The sequence below is a fragment of the Stylophora pistillata genome, chromosome 1, assembly GCF_964205215.1.
Source record: "Stylophora pistillata chromosome 1, jaStyPist1.2, whole genome shotgun sequence".
Taxonomy (NCBI): domain Eukaryota; kingdom Metazoa; phylum Cnidaria; class Anthozoa; order Scleractinia; family Pocilloporidae; genus Stylophora; species Stylophora pistillata.
Genome location: NC_142519.1, coordinates 34429659 through 34446196, shown reverse-complemented (window position 1 = coordinate 34446196; position 16538 = coordinate 34429659). Strand labels below are relative to the sequence as shown.

The 16538-nt window shown below is 37.6% G+C and overlaps 3 protein-coding genes across 3 annotated transcripts; 1 reads left to right on the top strand and 2 right to left on the bottom strand.

Annotated features, from left to right (window-relative positions):
• Nucleotides 1-912: 912 nt before the first annotated feature.
• Nucleotides 913-16168, bottom strand: LOC111342269 (adenine DNA glycosylase). Its single transcript, XM_022949331.2, has 2 exons — nucleotides 15000-16168; nucleotides 913-3518 (listed from the first exon to the last, which is right to left on the bottom strand). The coding sequence occupies exons 1-2, from the start codon at nucleotides 15387-15389 to the stop codon at nucleotides 2421-2423; spliced, it is 1488 nt and encodes a 495-aa protein (XP_022805066.1). The 5' UTR covers nucleotides 15390-16168; the 3' UTR covers nucleotides 913-2420.
• On the top strand, nucleotides 7464-10794 carry LOC148742206 (uncharacterized). Its single transcript, XM_088735620.1, has 3 exons — nucleotides 7464-7513; nucleotides 9276-9964; nucleotides 10382-10794. Exons 1-3 carry the CDS (start codon nucleotides 7464-7466, stop codon nucleotides 10792-10794), a joined length of 1152 nt encoding a protein of 383 aa, XP_088591746.1.
• LOC148742205 (uncharacterized) lies at nucleotides 11476-13820 on the bottom strand. The gene is made up of 3 exons (XM_088753027.1): nucleotides 13310-13820; nucleotides 13128-13193; nucleotides 11476-12309 (listed from the first exon to the last, which is right to left on the bottom strand). The coding sequence occupies exons 1-3, from the start codon at nucleotides 13345-13347 to the stop codon at nucleotides 11808-11810; spliced, it is 606 nt and encodes a 201-aa protein (XP_088609153.1). The 5' UTR covers nucleotides 13348-13820; the 3' UTR covers nucleotides 11476-11807.
• Nucleotides 16169-16538: the final 370 nt, after the last annotated feature.

Sequence of the window (16538 nt, the reverse complement as noted above, 5' to 3'; positions counted from 1 at the left end):
TATATATGAAGTTCATATATTTTGAACTGCGGTATTAGATACGTATGATGCACGATCCTCGCAGTAGAGAGCGCTATTTATGCAATAGCGAAAATCAGACCTGAAAAAAATCAGGCCTGTACGGGATTCGAACCACTGACCTCTGCGATACTAGTGCAGCGCTCTACCAATTGAGCTAACAAGCCAACTGGGAGGAGGCCGTTAAGTTGATTTGTAATAAACCCGTGATGATAAATCAGATACAATGTTTATATGAAGTTCATATATTTTGAACTGCGGTATTAGATACGTATGATGCCGTACAGGCCTGATTTTTTTTTTCAGGTCTGATTTTCGCTATTGCATAAATGGCGCTCTCTAGTGCGAGGATCGTGCATCATACGAAATTAATATAGTTCGGTTTGGCTTGGTTTCCAAGGCATTTTATTGAAACATCAAGGATATCAAAAACATTGCCGTTTATTTGATTTGCCTGTCCTTTGTTCGACGGTGGAAATTGTGAGATTCCTTGTGTCTCTAACAAACAAAAGTACCCCGACACATTTGCAGCCTGTTATTGTTTCGCTGTCACTTTGCAAAGTGTGAAAATTGCAATTTGCATATATTGCACTCCTACGCATCAAGACGCATTTAACTTTGAATACATGTAGTACGTTTGCTGAAAAGAACCTTTTTTAAATCCGCTCAAATCTTTACTTTTCCTAGCCATCCTTGTATATAAGAGCGAGGAACTTAAGTTTAGTTTCCATATAGCGTTCATTTTAAGACAGGCGAATCAAAACCTTTTGCGTTAGCACTCAGATAAAGATAAGGACTAAGCTTGAAAACAGTATAAATGCCTGTTGTTACAAAACTAAATCAAATGGCCCCTCGACTTCTTCTACACGTATAAACAATGACTGTATACATGAAACTGTTTCTCCCGTGTATAATGGAAATTATTTTGAATGACAATTTTAAAGTAGACTCATCTCAAGCAGTTGATTCTCACCAAGGAAACATATTTTCACAGATTACGGTGAAAAGAAGAACCCCTCAAAGTTATCCTTCCAATTGTCACGTTCCTTCACCAGGGTTCGTACACTTTTGACCTGTTAAAATTCCATGACTTTCCATGACTTTTTCCATGACCTTTTTAAAGATTCCATGACCTAAGGTAAACAATAACTAAATGGTATTGTTCTCAGACAGTAATGTTAAAAAATACAAACAAACAATTTATGTTTGCAAATATTCTCACAATGCGTGCTTCTGTTTATTTCTAATGAAATAAAATCTGATTTTTGAACTCGTCAGTTAACTTTTCAACCTTGGGTCTAGTTGCCTTTCACTCATAGAGAGCATATTGATATTCCATGACTTTCCATGACCCATACCTAAATTTCATGACTTTCCAGGCCTGGAAAATGAAATTTTGAAATTCCATGACCTGTACGAACCCTGTAATCACTTTCATCAGAGTGTATCAGTTCATTAGAGTGATTAAAGCAACTGTACTAAATGACAGTTTTACACAAATTTGGTGCCCAGCGCTTTTGTTATCATTACATCAGAAACACCTGCATGTACAGTAATAATTATTCAAATCCCCTACAGTCTCAAGCAATTGGTTAAAGGTAGCCCAAATTTGATGAATCAAGATTCTAGCATGACTTTGAGGCAAAATAAATCTTTTGCTTAATTGTTTGTCTCGAGGTAAATGAAAACAAAACCAAATATAGAAAATTTTCTTAAAAGTTTAGATGCCATGTTAGAATTGACCGGCATCAAGCATGGGTTATTCAAATGAGGCTCACATTGCAAATATTTTCATAACTTGAAATATCTATGACAACTCATTAACTAAGCACTACACCACATATATCACTATTTCTATTCTAAGTTTAAGCAGTAGGCATATGCACCTCTCAGTGCCTATTTTTTTCTTTTACAAAAATGAAAATCAGCCACAGTCCTGACTTAACCAACCCATGCCAAAAAATAACTCTTGCAAGTTCAACATCCCAACGTTTTTCTTGGCACTTTTGTGAAAAGAACAAGAGCACGTTTGAGTTCCTTCACACTCTAGTGCAATTCTGACCTCCAACCAACTGTTTATACCACCCTCCAACCTGTTTGTTTGTCTCCTTTTTTTGGCACAAGGTACGACTTAGCGTGGGTTCAAGTTATAAGGAGTTGAGAGTATTCATTGGGGGGTTCTAAACTTCAGAACTTTTATGAATGGTGAAATCTTCTAACCAACTGGGCCCCTTAAAAAATACATGCCTCCTCAAGCTACCTTAGCAACAGTCATTTATTATAAGCCTACGCGCACCTTCACTACGATGTATGTGCGACATTTACTGTGTTTCTATGGAAGGAACTACACAAATGTAAACTGAGTCTGGAGCAAACATACACTCCTGACAGGTAAAAATGCCTCACAACCCAACAACTTCATACTCTTGTTGGTCCTTTGACTTGAAAAATCTGTCCAGCACCATCTGTTTTCTCCCATCATAAGAATTTTCCCTCTTTCTTTTCCTGTCCACTTTGGCTTGTTTTTCATACTCATTACTATTATGATTTTCAAAGGCAGTGAAAATTTTCCTCATAGCTGTAGAAAGAGCTGCAGTATCTAGGTCATCTCTTGTTATCCACCTTATTTTGCTTTTTTCTTGAGAGGTTTGAGGCAAATTCTTGATTTCAGGGTGCTCGTATACAAACACGATGTACTTGTGATGAACATGTGAGAATTTATGAGAAACGTCTGCTATTCTTTGTGGAGTCCTCTGTTCCAGAGTGATACCCAGTTTGTGTTCCAAGAAATTGCACAGTGAAGTAAACATGTAAGCATCGGATTTATTTGATTCTACAGCAACATTAGGGAAATCCCAAAGGCCTGCTAAAAGTCCTGTTTCAGGTCTCTGAGTTAAGAGAAAGTGAGATCCCCCCTCTAAATTACATTTAAGTACAACAACAGCCAAAGTCTCCTCTTTTGGTTGTTTCCGTTTAGGTTTCTGTGGGTAATTACAAACACCAAGGGAGGGCTTCCACAGTGAAGATGGTAGGCAAAGGGTACATTCTTCAATGTCAACATGTTTATCACCTTTTACAATATTGCTGGATTCTCCTCCTTTTCCTCTGTGCAGAATAGATACTGGAGTATCTTGTTTTACTACTTGCTTCAAAGCACTACAATCCTTTTGCAGAGGGCATACATGACACTGAGGAGCCTGAGGCATACATAATGTGGCTCCAAATTCCATTAAAGCCTGATTAAACTCTCCCGGTCTGTCTTCAGGAACAAGTTTATGAGCAAGCTCCCAAAATTTGTGCTCAGCTTGAGTACTGGAACTTACAGCACCAATACCACAAAGCCTTGATAAAACTCGTATCACATTCCCATCAACTATTCCAGTGCACTCACCAAACGAAATGGAAGCAATGGCACCTGCAGTGTATCTACCAACACCAGGTAGCTGCTTCAGTAGTTCAGATGCTGTCGATGGTATGTTTCCTTTCATTTCCTCTACAACCTGAAGAGCATAATAACAAAAAATGCATTTCAGAATGGCAAGGACTACAATTCTTAAAGCATTTTTCCTCTTCGTCAATTGCTGTTTTCCATTTCTATAATTACCAGTACATGTACAGGTACATGGCCATTCAGCAAGCTACAACATACATGGTTGTTTTCCTACTTTAACATACTGCTTCTATCCAGTAACTCAAACTTTTGAATTTTCCTTATACTATGATTCAAAAGCTTGCTTTCATTAAAACATTATCTTGAGGGGCTGATTTTTATTAATTGATTTCCATTGGTCACTTCTAAATCATTTAGGCCCACAATTGGTTTCCATTTATTAATGGTGTACTGACTATGGTTTTTCTTTTCAGAGTTAATCAATCTGTATTTAAAATTAGGTAATTTTTTTTTACCCATAGGCTATTGTCATGTGGATTACAAACAAAAGGAGTTTGTAATACACAATAAACTAAAAACAAATTTCCACAATAAGGTTGTACAAGAGGGTAATATTACAAATGACGGTACAGAAAATCAAAAGCTAAAGCAACTTTTGACATGTCAACTTTAAACATGGTAGCCTAAAACTAAACCATATGCGTGATAACAACTGACAAAAGGTCAGTTTCAAAAGTCAGGTAAAGTATGGGAATCTCGATTGAACAATACTGATCAAGGATTGGTTCTCATGACAATTTTGTGAAAACAAAGGATAACTTATCACGTTTTAAGGATCATTTTTTGAGTTTGATGCTTATGATGTTCTATTGAAATGTATTTTACATGCCAGTGGAGTAATGTGATGTTTTGGTTTTCACAAATGATTTTCTACAAAGCCTACATTCCATTGCTTATAGGAGCCTAGTAGTTTAATGTTACAACTAAAATTTGATTAGTATTATGTTTTCCAAGTAATACTCAGAATCATTCAGACCTTAACATTTCATGACTTCTTGTAAGCTGAGCAGTCTTCTAATTTCTTCTCATAATGGTTAAGATAAGCATTGATATTTAAACTTGGTCGCAATACACATGTTTGGTTTTGGTTAATTCATCACAATACCGATATACATGAAAAATTACACTCTTGATTGGCTGAAAACAGCTAGGTGCCTTTTTCAAGTATCATTAAAATTATGCAAATTAAAGTAATAATTCAAGTACAAAATGTAGGCTCAGCAACAATAAATCACACTAAAAACCAATTAGATTTACACAAAGCAGGTTGTGCTGATTGATACACATAGTAGCTGACCAAACTAAACAAAAGCTTGAATATTTTTATGTACGTTGATAAACACTAACAAAATTGCATACCTGAGTAAGATTTCAACTGAAGGACAAATTTTGATAGCATGTCAAATTGACCCTTTTTATGATGATGTCAAGTTCACCTATTCATTTCATGTCTCCACATAGCTTGAATTTGGGAAACACATTGGCATGAAATAACTATAATATGAAAACTTGAAAGATTCTGGTACTTTAAATCATATGATACCATCATGCACTTGCCTGTACATTGAACTCTGTTGTGTTTAAGTGATATCTCTGATTACTGTTCCTGAAATCTATTATGGTGACACACTATCTCTATCAAACTTTCAGTTAAATAAAACCTCTATATCAATTGTAAACCTTAGTGGGTTAACAATTATTAGCAATATTAAAGTAATGTTACTACAGAGTACTATGATTCATTAAAATCTTGCTTGTGTTCTGATCTTGTTAGGCACCTACAGTATCTTTTTTCCCTAAATTCTTTTATTTACAACCCCATATCACACCTTTATTAGACCTTTAAACTTCCTAAGTTGTACTGACATCTACTTAATTATCATTATTAATCTAATTATTAATCTAATCTACACGTTTTACAAGATATCAACATTAATCGGTTGTCAAGCAAACTTTCATGTTCATGAAGACCATTCATGCCAGCAAATAGCAGGAGGCAGGCGGGAATTAGAGGTAGATAGATAGTTTATTAGAATATCGAACATGGCAATCCGTAGACTGAATTGCGTTACAATTACTTAGAACTTATGAGGCACAATCCTCGCAGTAGATAGCGCTATTTAAGCAATAGCGAAAATCAGACCTGAAAAAAATCAGGCCTGTACGGGACTCGAACCACTGACCTCTGCGATACTAGTGCAGCGCTCTACCAATTGAGCTAACAAGCCAACTGAGAGCAGGCCGTTAAGTTGATTCGTAATGAACCCGTGAAAGTGATAAATGAGATAGAATAAATATATGAAAATCATATATTTTGAACTGCGGTATTTGATACGTATGAGGCACGATCCCGTACAGGCCTGATTTTTTTCAGGTCTGATTTTCGCTATTGCTTAAATAGCGCTATCTACTGCGAGGATCGTGCCTCATATGTATCAAATACCGCAGTTCAAAATATATGATTTTCATATATTTATTCTATTTCAATTACTTAGAACTAGGAATAAATGAATTCCAAATACAAATTGAAATTATAATAAAACCATAAATGCGAAAAACTCTCTATATATGACTATGTACAAACTAGTCTAAAAAAGAAAAAAATTTATGTACACATACTTGGAATATAAGTGTTCTTAAAACAATTTGTATGTGTACAGGGCATGGCATAAGCCCTGGACTGTCTTAGATTATATCTGTGTTCTCTCTTAGGAGGTAAGACAGGCACGAGTTTGTGATCCGGGCATGACGCGATAGACTCGAAAAGCTTGCTACACAGAGCCACACGTCTTGCGTGCAAGGTTACTAAGTCGAGGTACAGCAGTAGTGATAGATTACAAATAAAGCTCAAACATAAATTAATAACATTTCCAGAAAAAGACAGCCACTTAAAACTCGTATATATAACTGCATCACTAAACAAAAGAAAATAGAAACACTATAGAATGTAGAATGTAAATTATAAAGCCAGTTTACAATTAGTAATTTTTTGAAGTAGAAGGGGCGATTCAACATAGTAATCCTCAGCCTCTAAGAACAAAAATAACATGTCCTTAAAGAGTTTTTCGAAGCTCTCTTCAGGAGTTGACAAAGAGCATCGCAAATGGAGTTCCAAAGTTTAGCTCCGAAGCTAGCAAAAGAGCCTTGGCTTTGATTCAATCTCGCTGGATTAATATAAAAATTGCCGGAAGAAGAGAACCTCGTATCATGATTATGTTTTTTCAGTAGCTTTAATGAAAAGATTGCTAATGTTGGTAGGAACAGTTAGACATGAGACGTCAAACATAATTGAGGAAACTGATTCAACGTATAACATATTTATGAGCAGGATTCTTGAGGAGTGTGCTCTGGGTTCAGAAAAATATATCAGCTGAAAAACACGTTTTTGTAGGACGAGGATTTTTTGTAAATGGGATTTAGCAGCTTGGCCCCAAACAGCCATGCCATAGGATGAGGGCCTCATGTTAGATAACTCCTTGGGTTAAATAAAGTTTATTGATTGATTGATAGGATAGGTAAGGGAGGATCAAAGAGCGATAAATAGTTAATAGAGTGGTTAAAGGTACGAGATGCCGAAGGTGGGCAATAATTCCAATTATTCTACTTATTTTTAGTGCCACATTGTCAATGTGAAATTTCCAACTCAAATGACTATCCAATAAGACACCTAGATATTTTATGATCCTTACATTCAAGAGAGGTAAAAGAATGATTACTATTGTCAAACATTTGAATATTGACTGTAAGGTCCCGTTTTCGTTGATAAGGATGAAAAATGACAAAGTTAGATTTATTAGCATTAAAAGTTAGCTTATTTGCATTGAGCCAATCAGAAACTGTGACCAATGCGCTATTGACCGTTTCTTCAAGGGTCTTGAGATTTTTGTGTCATCTGCAAAAAGATAAAACGAAAATTTCAAACAAGAGTGATGAAAATCATTAATATAAATTAAGAATAACAAAGGGCCAAGAACAGAGCCTTGAGGGACACCACATGTTGGATGGATTAGAATCTAATTCAGTCACTTGTGTACAACCAAGAAGGTACGAGGAAAACCAGTCATTAATGATGCCCCTGATAGCATAATGATCACGTTTTTTTTTAGTAAGATTGAATGGTTAATGCTATCAAAGGCTTCTTTTAGATCTAAGAAGATGCCACAAGTAAATTATGTTAAGTCCATATTATTTTGTATGATATTAACAATGTCAATAACAGCGTGTCAAGTCGAATGCTTTTCACGAAAGCCATACTGGGATTTAAACAAGATATCGTTTTCGTCAAGAAAGGTTTAAAGTTGATGGTACATCAGTTTTTCAAATATTCTATTAAAAATAGATAATAGCCAAATAGGCTGATAATTCCTGGGTTCAGTTACATCCTCACTTTTGTAGACAGGAATAACTTTCGCTTGCTTTAATTTGGATGGATAGACACCTTCTTGCACAGAGATATTAAAAATATTAGATAGAGGGCCAGAGATAATATGTTTAGCACCAGATAAAATATGGATTGGACAAGAGTAAAGATGGCAGGTTTTGTTTCGAGGAATAGACAGTATTTCTCATTCAATATCTACTGGAGAGACTGCTTCGAAAAAGAAGGAATTAGGATTATTATTGGGTGACAAGTACTCAGTAAAACTACAAGAAGGTGGTACATGCGACGCAAGTTTTTCGCCAACAGAAGTAATCATTAAAAGTGTTTGATATAATATATCCACCTACCTCAACTAAATTCTTGTGTTCTTTATTGAAAATAACTATATAGTCACTCAGAAGCCCTCAAGTTAGCATGGGTGGAGACCCTTGCATATAGAAGAGATAAGATATGTAGAGAGTATATGTGCAAAATGAAGGACTTAAACCACCCTCTCCACCTTCTTCTACCAACACACTTAGACGATACCTGTCCCTATAACCTCAGGCACAAATCAGACCAGTTGTATCTTTACAGAAATGTTACTACCAGTAGAACAAAGCGCACCAAAGACTTTTTAACTTTTAAGTATTTTTAACAAATGTGATGTATGTTCCGTGTAGTGTATATAACTTGTACTTAATGTATACAGAAATGTACATAGTCGTTCTTATTAAGTTTTCATTGTATCATAACTCGTTAATTCAGTAAGTTACTGCAGGAGAGTTTAATAAACTACTATTATTATTATTCAACATATATATATGAAATACATATATGAACTGCGGTTATGAAACGTATATGTGCACGATCCTTCGCAGTAAAGCACTATTTAAGCAATAGTGAAAATCAGACCTGAAAAAAAATTCAGGCCTGTACGGGATTCGAACCACTGACCTCTGCGATACTAGAGCGCTGCACTAGTATCGCAGGGGTCAGCGGTTCGAATCCTGTACAGGCCTGAATTTTTTTTCAGGTCTGTTTTTCACTATTGCTTAAATAGTGCTTTACTGCGAAGGATCGTGCACATATACATATTATTATTATTGTTATTATTATTATTATATTATTATTATTATTATTATACCCAGTGGAACAACAATTCCTTTCCAAATTCTTGCAACATGCTTTCACAAAGTAATCAATTTTCTTAACATTGATCTTTTTCAATGTAGTGTCCTTTTCCTCTTCCTTGATAAGATACCTGGGATTGATGATTGAAAGATAAACATTCTCTGTTATAAGGAATATAGGCTGCTTTTCAATTTTCCTCTCTCACTCCTCTTTTAACAAACCCACTTGTTTTGCAGGAGTTTTCTAAAGGTTCCTGTAATGTTTACTATTGCAACTGAGACCTCTATGACTGAGCAAGAAATCTTCTCATAGGAATACTTCATCTTTGATACCTCATTTAACTTGGAAAGAATTGAGAGAACTTATAATGCTCTATTATGACATGAATGTCCTCGATGATGCCGAATTTCTCTTACTATACAACCTTTACAACCCACAAAACCTGGACTTGCCGTGTCAGTTGTATCCACGTTTCGACCTCGAAAACCTGACCGAAGATGAATGTTTGTCCGAATTTCGGTTCAAGAAAGCTGACATCCCAAGACTTTCTTGGGCTTTACGGATTCCTGCTGTTATAAATTGTCACCAAGGGACAATTTGTGACGGAACCGAAGGATTGCGTATGCTTTTGAAGCGGTTGTGTTACCCTTGCCGATACAGTGACATGGTCCACTTGTTCGCTAAGCCCGTTCCTGTATTGTGCATGATAACTAATCAAGTTTTAGATAATATTTATCAAGTTCACAGTCATCGCATTCTGCAGTGGAATTATCAGCTGCTAAGCCAAGCCAATCTTGAAAGATTTGCTGAAGTTGTTCACCGAAAAGGAAGCCCACTTGATAACTGTTTTGGTTTTGTTGATGGGACAGTTCGCCCTTTTTGTAGGCCCGGCACTCTTAACCAGAGGTTGCTTTACAATGGACACAAACGTGTCCATGAAATCAAGTTTCAGTCTGTTGTTACCCCAAATGGAATGATTGCAAATATGTATGGCCCTGTTGGTAAGTTGCCCTTTCTTTAGAAAATTGAATATGGGGTCAGGGTCAGGAGGCAACTGCCAAAGTGGTTTGTTTTTCCCTTTCATCGTGGGAAATTGCATGGAATAAGACTTCTTGGAAACATACAACTGCTTTTTCATGAGAAATTAAAACACCCTCTTATAAAAACATTTCACTCTCATAGCCAAGCTGACTATTTCCAGAGAAAAGCATGTTTCCTTTAATAATTTCAATATTTCATAATATATGAATAAGCAAATGAATAGTTTGATTTTTCCCTGAATTGTCATAGTTTCAAGAAAAATGAACTATTCCTTTGAGACCCTCAATGCTTCAATATTCTTTCAAGAAAATGTTATAAGACTTTGGTTTCACTTATCTGACTGAACTTTAACAGTGTCTCCATGAATTTTGTTGCAGAGGGCAGAAAGCATGATGCTGGTATGCTGGCTGATTCTGGCCTATTGCGTGACCTCAATCAGTATGCCTTCGGCCTGGCTGGACAACCACTCTGTATTTACGGGGATCCTGCCTACCCCATTCGTGTACACCTTCAATGTCCATTTAAAAATGGAGCTTTAACCCCACAGATGGAAGCTTACAATACTGCTATGAGTAGAGTGAGAACAAGTGTGGAGTGGCTGTTTGGAGACATAATAAGTTACTTCAAGTTTCTGGACTTTAAGAAGAACTTAAAGTTGGGACTGAGTAGTGTGGGGAAAATGTACATTGTTAGTGCTATTCTTAGAAATGGGCTAACATGTCTATATGGAAACACAACCTCAGATTTTTTCCTGTGTGATCCTCCTGACCTTGAAACTTATTTTGCATAAGACCCTTGAATTCATGGAAAATCTCAAAAGTACTTGAATTCAAGGTTATTTATGAAAGCAAAAGCCATATTTTTTGTGCACCCCACCTTGTTCTTCACATACTTAGACTTTCCAGATAGGTGTATCTTCAGAATTGCATATGCCATGACACTATTAACCTTAGCTCTCACTAGGACATAAGAAGAGCCACTACATTCAAGTTCTCAACAAGGGTGAATCAGCCCGAAGGAAGCACAACCCTACAATCAATAGTTTTTATGTTACTTGCCCCTACATTAGTGCATTTCAGTTACAAAAGGAAAGTGTAAGCACAAAGAGAATGCAATGTCTTAATTTTTTGTGCTTGTGCCCAAGCCTGAGTCACAATTTAGAGATGTCAAAGTTGGGTATTATTGCAGTTGTGCTTGCTCAACTGGTGTGAACAAACCCTTACTCCTTGTCCCCACGAAAAGAAAATTGAACTAGTAACACAACAATTTGCATGTCCTATAGGAGAAACATTTTTTTCGTTCAATTGTTTGCGTAACACAGCCAGTTAACCTTTTTTTAAAAAAAAGACATATAAAATAAAGGCACATTCTGATTACCTTCCATGCACATCCAAACTGAACCACCTTTCAAATACAGTCCTGTACCTGCCTCCAAAACACAACTTTGCTAATAACAATCATACATGGAGTACATGATTTCACATCCCTTTTAATCTAACACCTCTTGCTATAAAACTCAAATGCAGTGAAAGTGAACTGTTCTTAAAAAAATCCCAGACTCTTTTGAGTCACTCTTTTTGCAAGAGTTTTTCTAAGAGAGATTGATGCCTGACTTTGCTGTGCCATTAACATCTGCATGTGTTGATTATGTTGTTGCTGTTGAGCTTGCTGTTGAGCTTGCTGTTGGGCCACTGCCTGCAAGATGGATTGCTGCTGAGTGAACATTGTTGTGAACTGAGCAGCTTTTGTCTCTTCTTCTTTTTTCCTTATCTTAAGCTCTTCCTCTCTTAAGGCCATGTCTGATTAGGCCTTCTCTTGCATAAACTGGAGAGCCTCATTACTGCTTCTCCTGGATTTTCTTTCCTTTGACTCTTGGCCATCTTCAGATTTTCGTTTCTTTGTTTGCCCCATCCGTTCCAAAGCTTGGTTTCTAATATCCTCTGCTGTGGCCTTCTCTTGACCTTTCTTTTCATTAGCTTTTGCAATACCATCTCTTTCTCTCTCTGTTATATCCTCAAGAAGTAAATCAAACTCATCTTGTTCTGGTACAGAGATTCCAGATGCAGCCAATTCTGTCTTTTCATTTTCTTTGAATCTGCCTTGAATAAGGTTAAATCTCTCCCTGACGGCCCGCTGAGATAAATTAGATTTAAATCTGACAGTTTGGCACCCTCCAAGATTCTTGGCAATTTCATCCCACAGTCGCCCTACTTCGTTGGTTCCCTTTTTGTGTTTATAAACTTCTAGGGCAAGGACTTCTCGGCAAAGAAGGATATCATGCTCTCTTGTCCATTGCATTGACTTCCTAATAAAAATAATAGAATAGAAATCAAGTGCTCTTGTGAGTAGGAAAAAAGAACAGTAACTTGTGACACTGGAATTTTTGGAAAAATAAAGAATGTCATCATCTATCTGGGCATTAACCAGCACGACTTCTTTTCAAAATGAGGATTAAATTTTTAACCAAAGCTATTGGGTAAAACTGAAATAAGCATAAAGTTTTCCTCTGCTTAGATGCAAAAGTAGAATGTCTCTTCTAAGTTACAAGTGGAAATGCTGGGTTTGATATTGAGTCTGATACATTGTCAACAATTATGCGTACATTTGTTTTAGCTTTACGACTTTTTTTTTTCAGATCAGGAGAAAAACTTCCCTCACGACTTCAAAATATCCTAGAGTTTCCATCAGCTTACATATACTGGCGCCTAGATTTGCTAAAGAGTGCATCTGTAATTTCAAAGCATCCCACCAGAAGGTGAAAAATTGGTTTACCTTATCTTAAGCCCTTAAAATAAAACATGTTCTATGAATGCTAATGTGTTCTAAAAAAGTTTTTGTCATTATTCAGGAGCAAATTTCAAGAGAGAAATACTGCCTATCATCATAAAGCTCTGAAAGAGGGGCAAACTCAACAACCAAGTCAAGTGATTTCACTCAGCTGTAAGCTGAAGCTTAAATCGACAGAAAATGAACAAAATCGAAAAAAAACAGTTTTCTCTTTCAAACCAAGTCAGCCTATATTCCAGCAGTCACCCGTTCTACACTAAGTTGCATGGAACTTCGCTAAACGTCAGTGTTTTAGAGACTAGAAGTGAGCAAAAGTAAATACAACTTCGAACTTACAATGCTTGCGATGTGTGCTTGTCTGACTTGTCCATCTTTCGGAACACTTCCAGCAAGTTTTTTTTGCTAAAAGAACGTCATAAAACCCATATTATCTTAAAATATAGTACAAATTAACGTTTTTATGCCCCCTTTCCATTCTAACGATAAAAGATCCGATAAAAATACAATAGTTTACTCACGTAGTGAACACTCCGTCAACTCGCCATGTTTCCCGCATCAGACAGCCGTGCTACGGCAGGAAACCTTGCTCGAACTGTAAGTAGTGACGTCACCGGAAGTAATCTTTCACACTTTTGCCGTACCAGAGCCTCGCCGTAGTGGATCTTAAAGTCCCTATTACTGTGTTTATGCGGTTAGCTTTCATCCGACAGAGGGGCCTTCACTTACATGTACATTGCTTACACTGGCACTCCGGTATGGGCTCATTTGCGATTCGATCGGCCAATCTGGTCGGGAAAATCTTGCTTGTGGAAGCTACAGTTGATTTTGGAAGGCTGGAAATATATATGGACCACATGCGGGAACGGGATTGACAAAGTGATCACTCACAGGAGGAATAACTTGATAGTGCATCATTATATGGGAAGCTTCTTCGATCATAAAAAGAAAAGTTATTCGCTCTATGATTATCCATGTTGTTTTGAATGCCGCAGAAGCTTCACGGGAGAATAAAAATACCACGCATGTTGTATTTCCGACTTGACAGCCCTGTAAAATGAATAACCGCAAACAACTCCTGATTGAGCGAAATTAATTACCAACTCGCTCAAGCTACTTGGTTTAGTGGCTTAAATTTAATGAGAATTCCACTGAAGTTTGCCGACTTGCTTAACTTTAAGCAAGTTGGAAAAACAACTGTTTTCATGGGACTTCCGCTTGTCACTCGCTGAGCGACCTGAAAAATCACTCATGAAAACACGGCCTTTATTGTCTTTAGTTTGATTTTCATGCATCTATTTGGCTGTCATTTGACTTTATTTTACACACCTTGTGCAGTGGATGTGTTAAGGATTTATAGGCTTCTTGAATTTGACTTTTCTTTTTGCCACACAATTCCATTTTGTGAGATATTTTGCACTTTTCCTTAAAATGCGTTTAAAAGTTTTCTTTCGGCTAAATTGGCTAATCTGCCATTGAGCTAACTGCCTCCCAGTTAGCTCAATGGATAAAGCGCTAGACTGTAGTGTGGGAGGTCGAGGGTTCGAGCTCCGGCCGGACCAACACTCAGGTCTTAAAATAATTGAGAAGAATTTGCTACCTTTCTATAACATCAAGAACTGGTTAGATATTCTAGTCTTCTTGGATAGGGACGAATAAATGGAGGTCCCGTCTCCTGCAGGGTTGGGGCAGGAGACGTTAATTTCCCACACATGAGATTACTGTGTGATGGATGTCCTCCCCTGGGGTGGGATGGGTGGGTTAGGACAGCAGGTCCACATCAGCTATTACAGCTGCCAATTAATCAACCTGCTTAAACAAATAAATGAACTTCAATCATTGCGCACGCACTAACTGAGAGTTATGATAAGATGTGCTAATACTCTGGCTAACACCTTTAAGCTAATGATCAACGGATCAAGGAGTACGCTACATTAGTACAAGATATCAGGAAAGGGTTCGCATAATTTCCACCGCTAAATATAAAACAAGACATACCAGGAGGTGGCCCCAACACATCAGGGAAGTTCGAGTTCCGCAAATATCGTCTAGCTTACATAACATTGGGCGCGAATATTTAGTTAGTATTCGCGGATTGTTAAGTTCCCACTAAAGCATACAACCTATATAGGCGCGTTGTATGCCTCTGGTACCTTGCATTGACCTTGAATTTGTCTGAAGAAAAAAGGTTAAATCTGTATGGAATCTGACCTTTTTAGCTCCATCGTGGAGTCTCTTTGCCCGCGAATAGTAACCAAGCCCCGACCACATCTCGTTCACTTCTTCCAAACTCGCACGCGACAAATGTTCAACAGTCGGCCATTTCTTCATCCAGCGAATGTAATACTCCTTTACGGTGGCGACCTGTGTTTGTTGCAGCATAACTTCAGAGACCCACACAGCATATGCACGCCTGTTTGGATCAGCCTGAGACGCCAAATCTCTCCAGGGAAGCTTTCTGCGATTCTTGTCGTACCAGGTCAACAGCTTGGCTCGAGTTCGCTGGATTTCATCTCCGGTGAAATCATGCCTGTGATCTTCTGATCCAACACGCTCCTCACATTTGTCCTTGGGTTTTGTTTCTTTCCACGATTTTCTCATTCTTTAGTTAGTCTTAACGCATAAGACGTTCATGATAACTTTCAAATAGCTCCATGTGCCAGTACATAACTTTTGCTTCCAATCACGTCAAAGAGCTTCGGTAACAAGCGGTGATTCTATTTCCTCATTGGTCTAGGTCACTAGTAAGTCACGTGAGATAGAGCCCGGGAACCTGAGCAATCAGTTCGAGAGTCAGTCGTGTTGTCGAACGACGCAAAAATTTTTTTTCTCCTAGAATGAGCGGACACGAGGATAACGACGCTGAACGAGAGTTATTAAGTGAAGATTCTGATATAATCGCTGAGGTACCTATGGAGTCAACTTCGACTCTTCTGGCCGTCCTTCAGCAACTAAACAAAAACATGGCCTCAATGGGCGAATCGATCAAGCGGATACATGATGGGGAAACTTCGACCCCCAAAACGGCAGAACCTGCCAACAAGCGAAAATCCCAAACGACGTATAGCCCTGAACCAGGGCAATCGTCGGATGCAGATGGCCTGCTAGCCGACACTAGCAAGCGGCAGAAAACTGCCCACAATGAAAGCGACAACACCACGTGCGACGGTGACGTTGATGAAGACGATCTTTTAGGCCTAGTTTATACGTCGCGCTACAGTCGAATTTAATTCAAGGTCCCACAAGCAATTAAATTCGACGATAGCGCGACGTCTAAAACGAATTAAATTCATCTGGTAAATTAAATTAGTCCTTGACGTTTTATCCGTCTTGGTAAGACGGATCAGTAAAATATCGATAACGCGTCTTCAGTTTTAACGTCGCAATAGCGTCGCGTCGAATGAAATGCATACATTTTCTTAATGTATTTCAGTAACGTTTATTTCAAAATGACACCTCTGACCAGAGGCACTGCATTTGGGAAAAGAATTAAATTCGATCGTATTGATTTCGACGCATAAAACCACGCCACGATTTACGTCGAAGGAACGACGAATTTAATAAATTCGTCTGAATTAAATTCGACTGTAGATTATGGTATAATAGTATGGGCTGTGCTAATAAAACTAAATTGAATTACCTCCAAGTTAATCAGAACAAATGCCTCCGAAGAATCTTCTTTGCACATACTAGGGAGTGTCCTGATCCATACTATAAACTTTTAGAAATTCTTAAACTAGAAAACATATA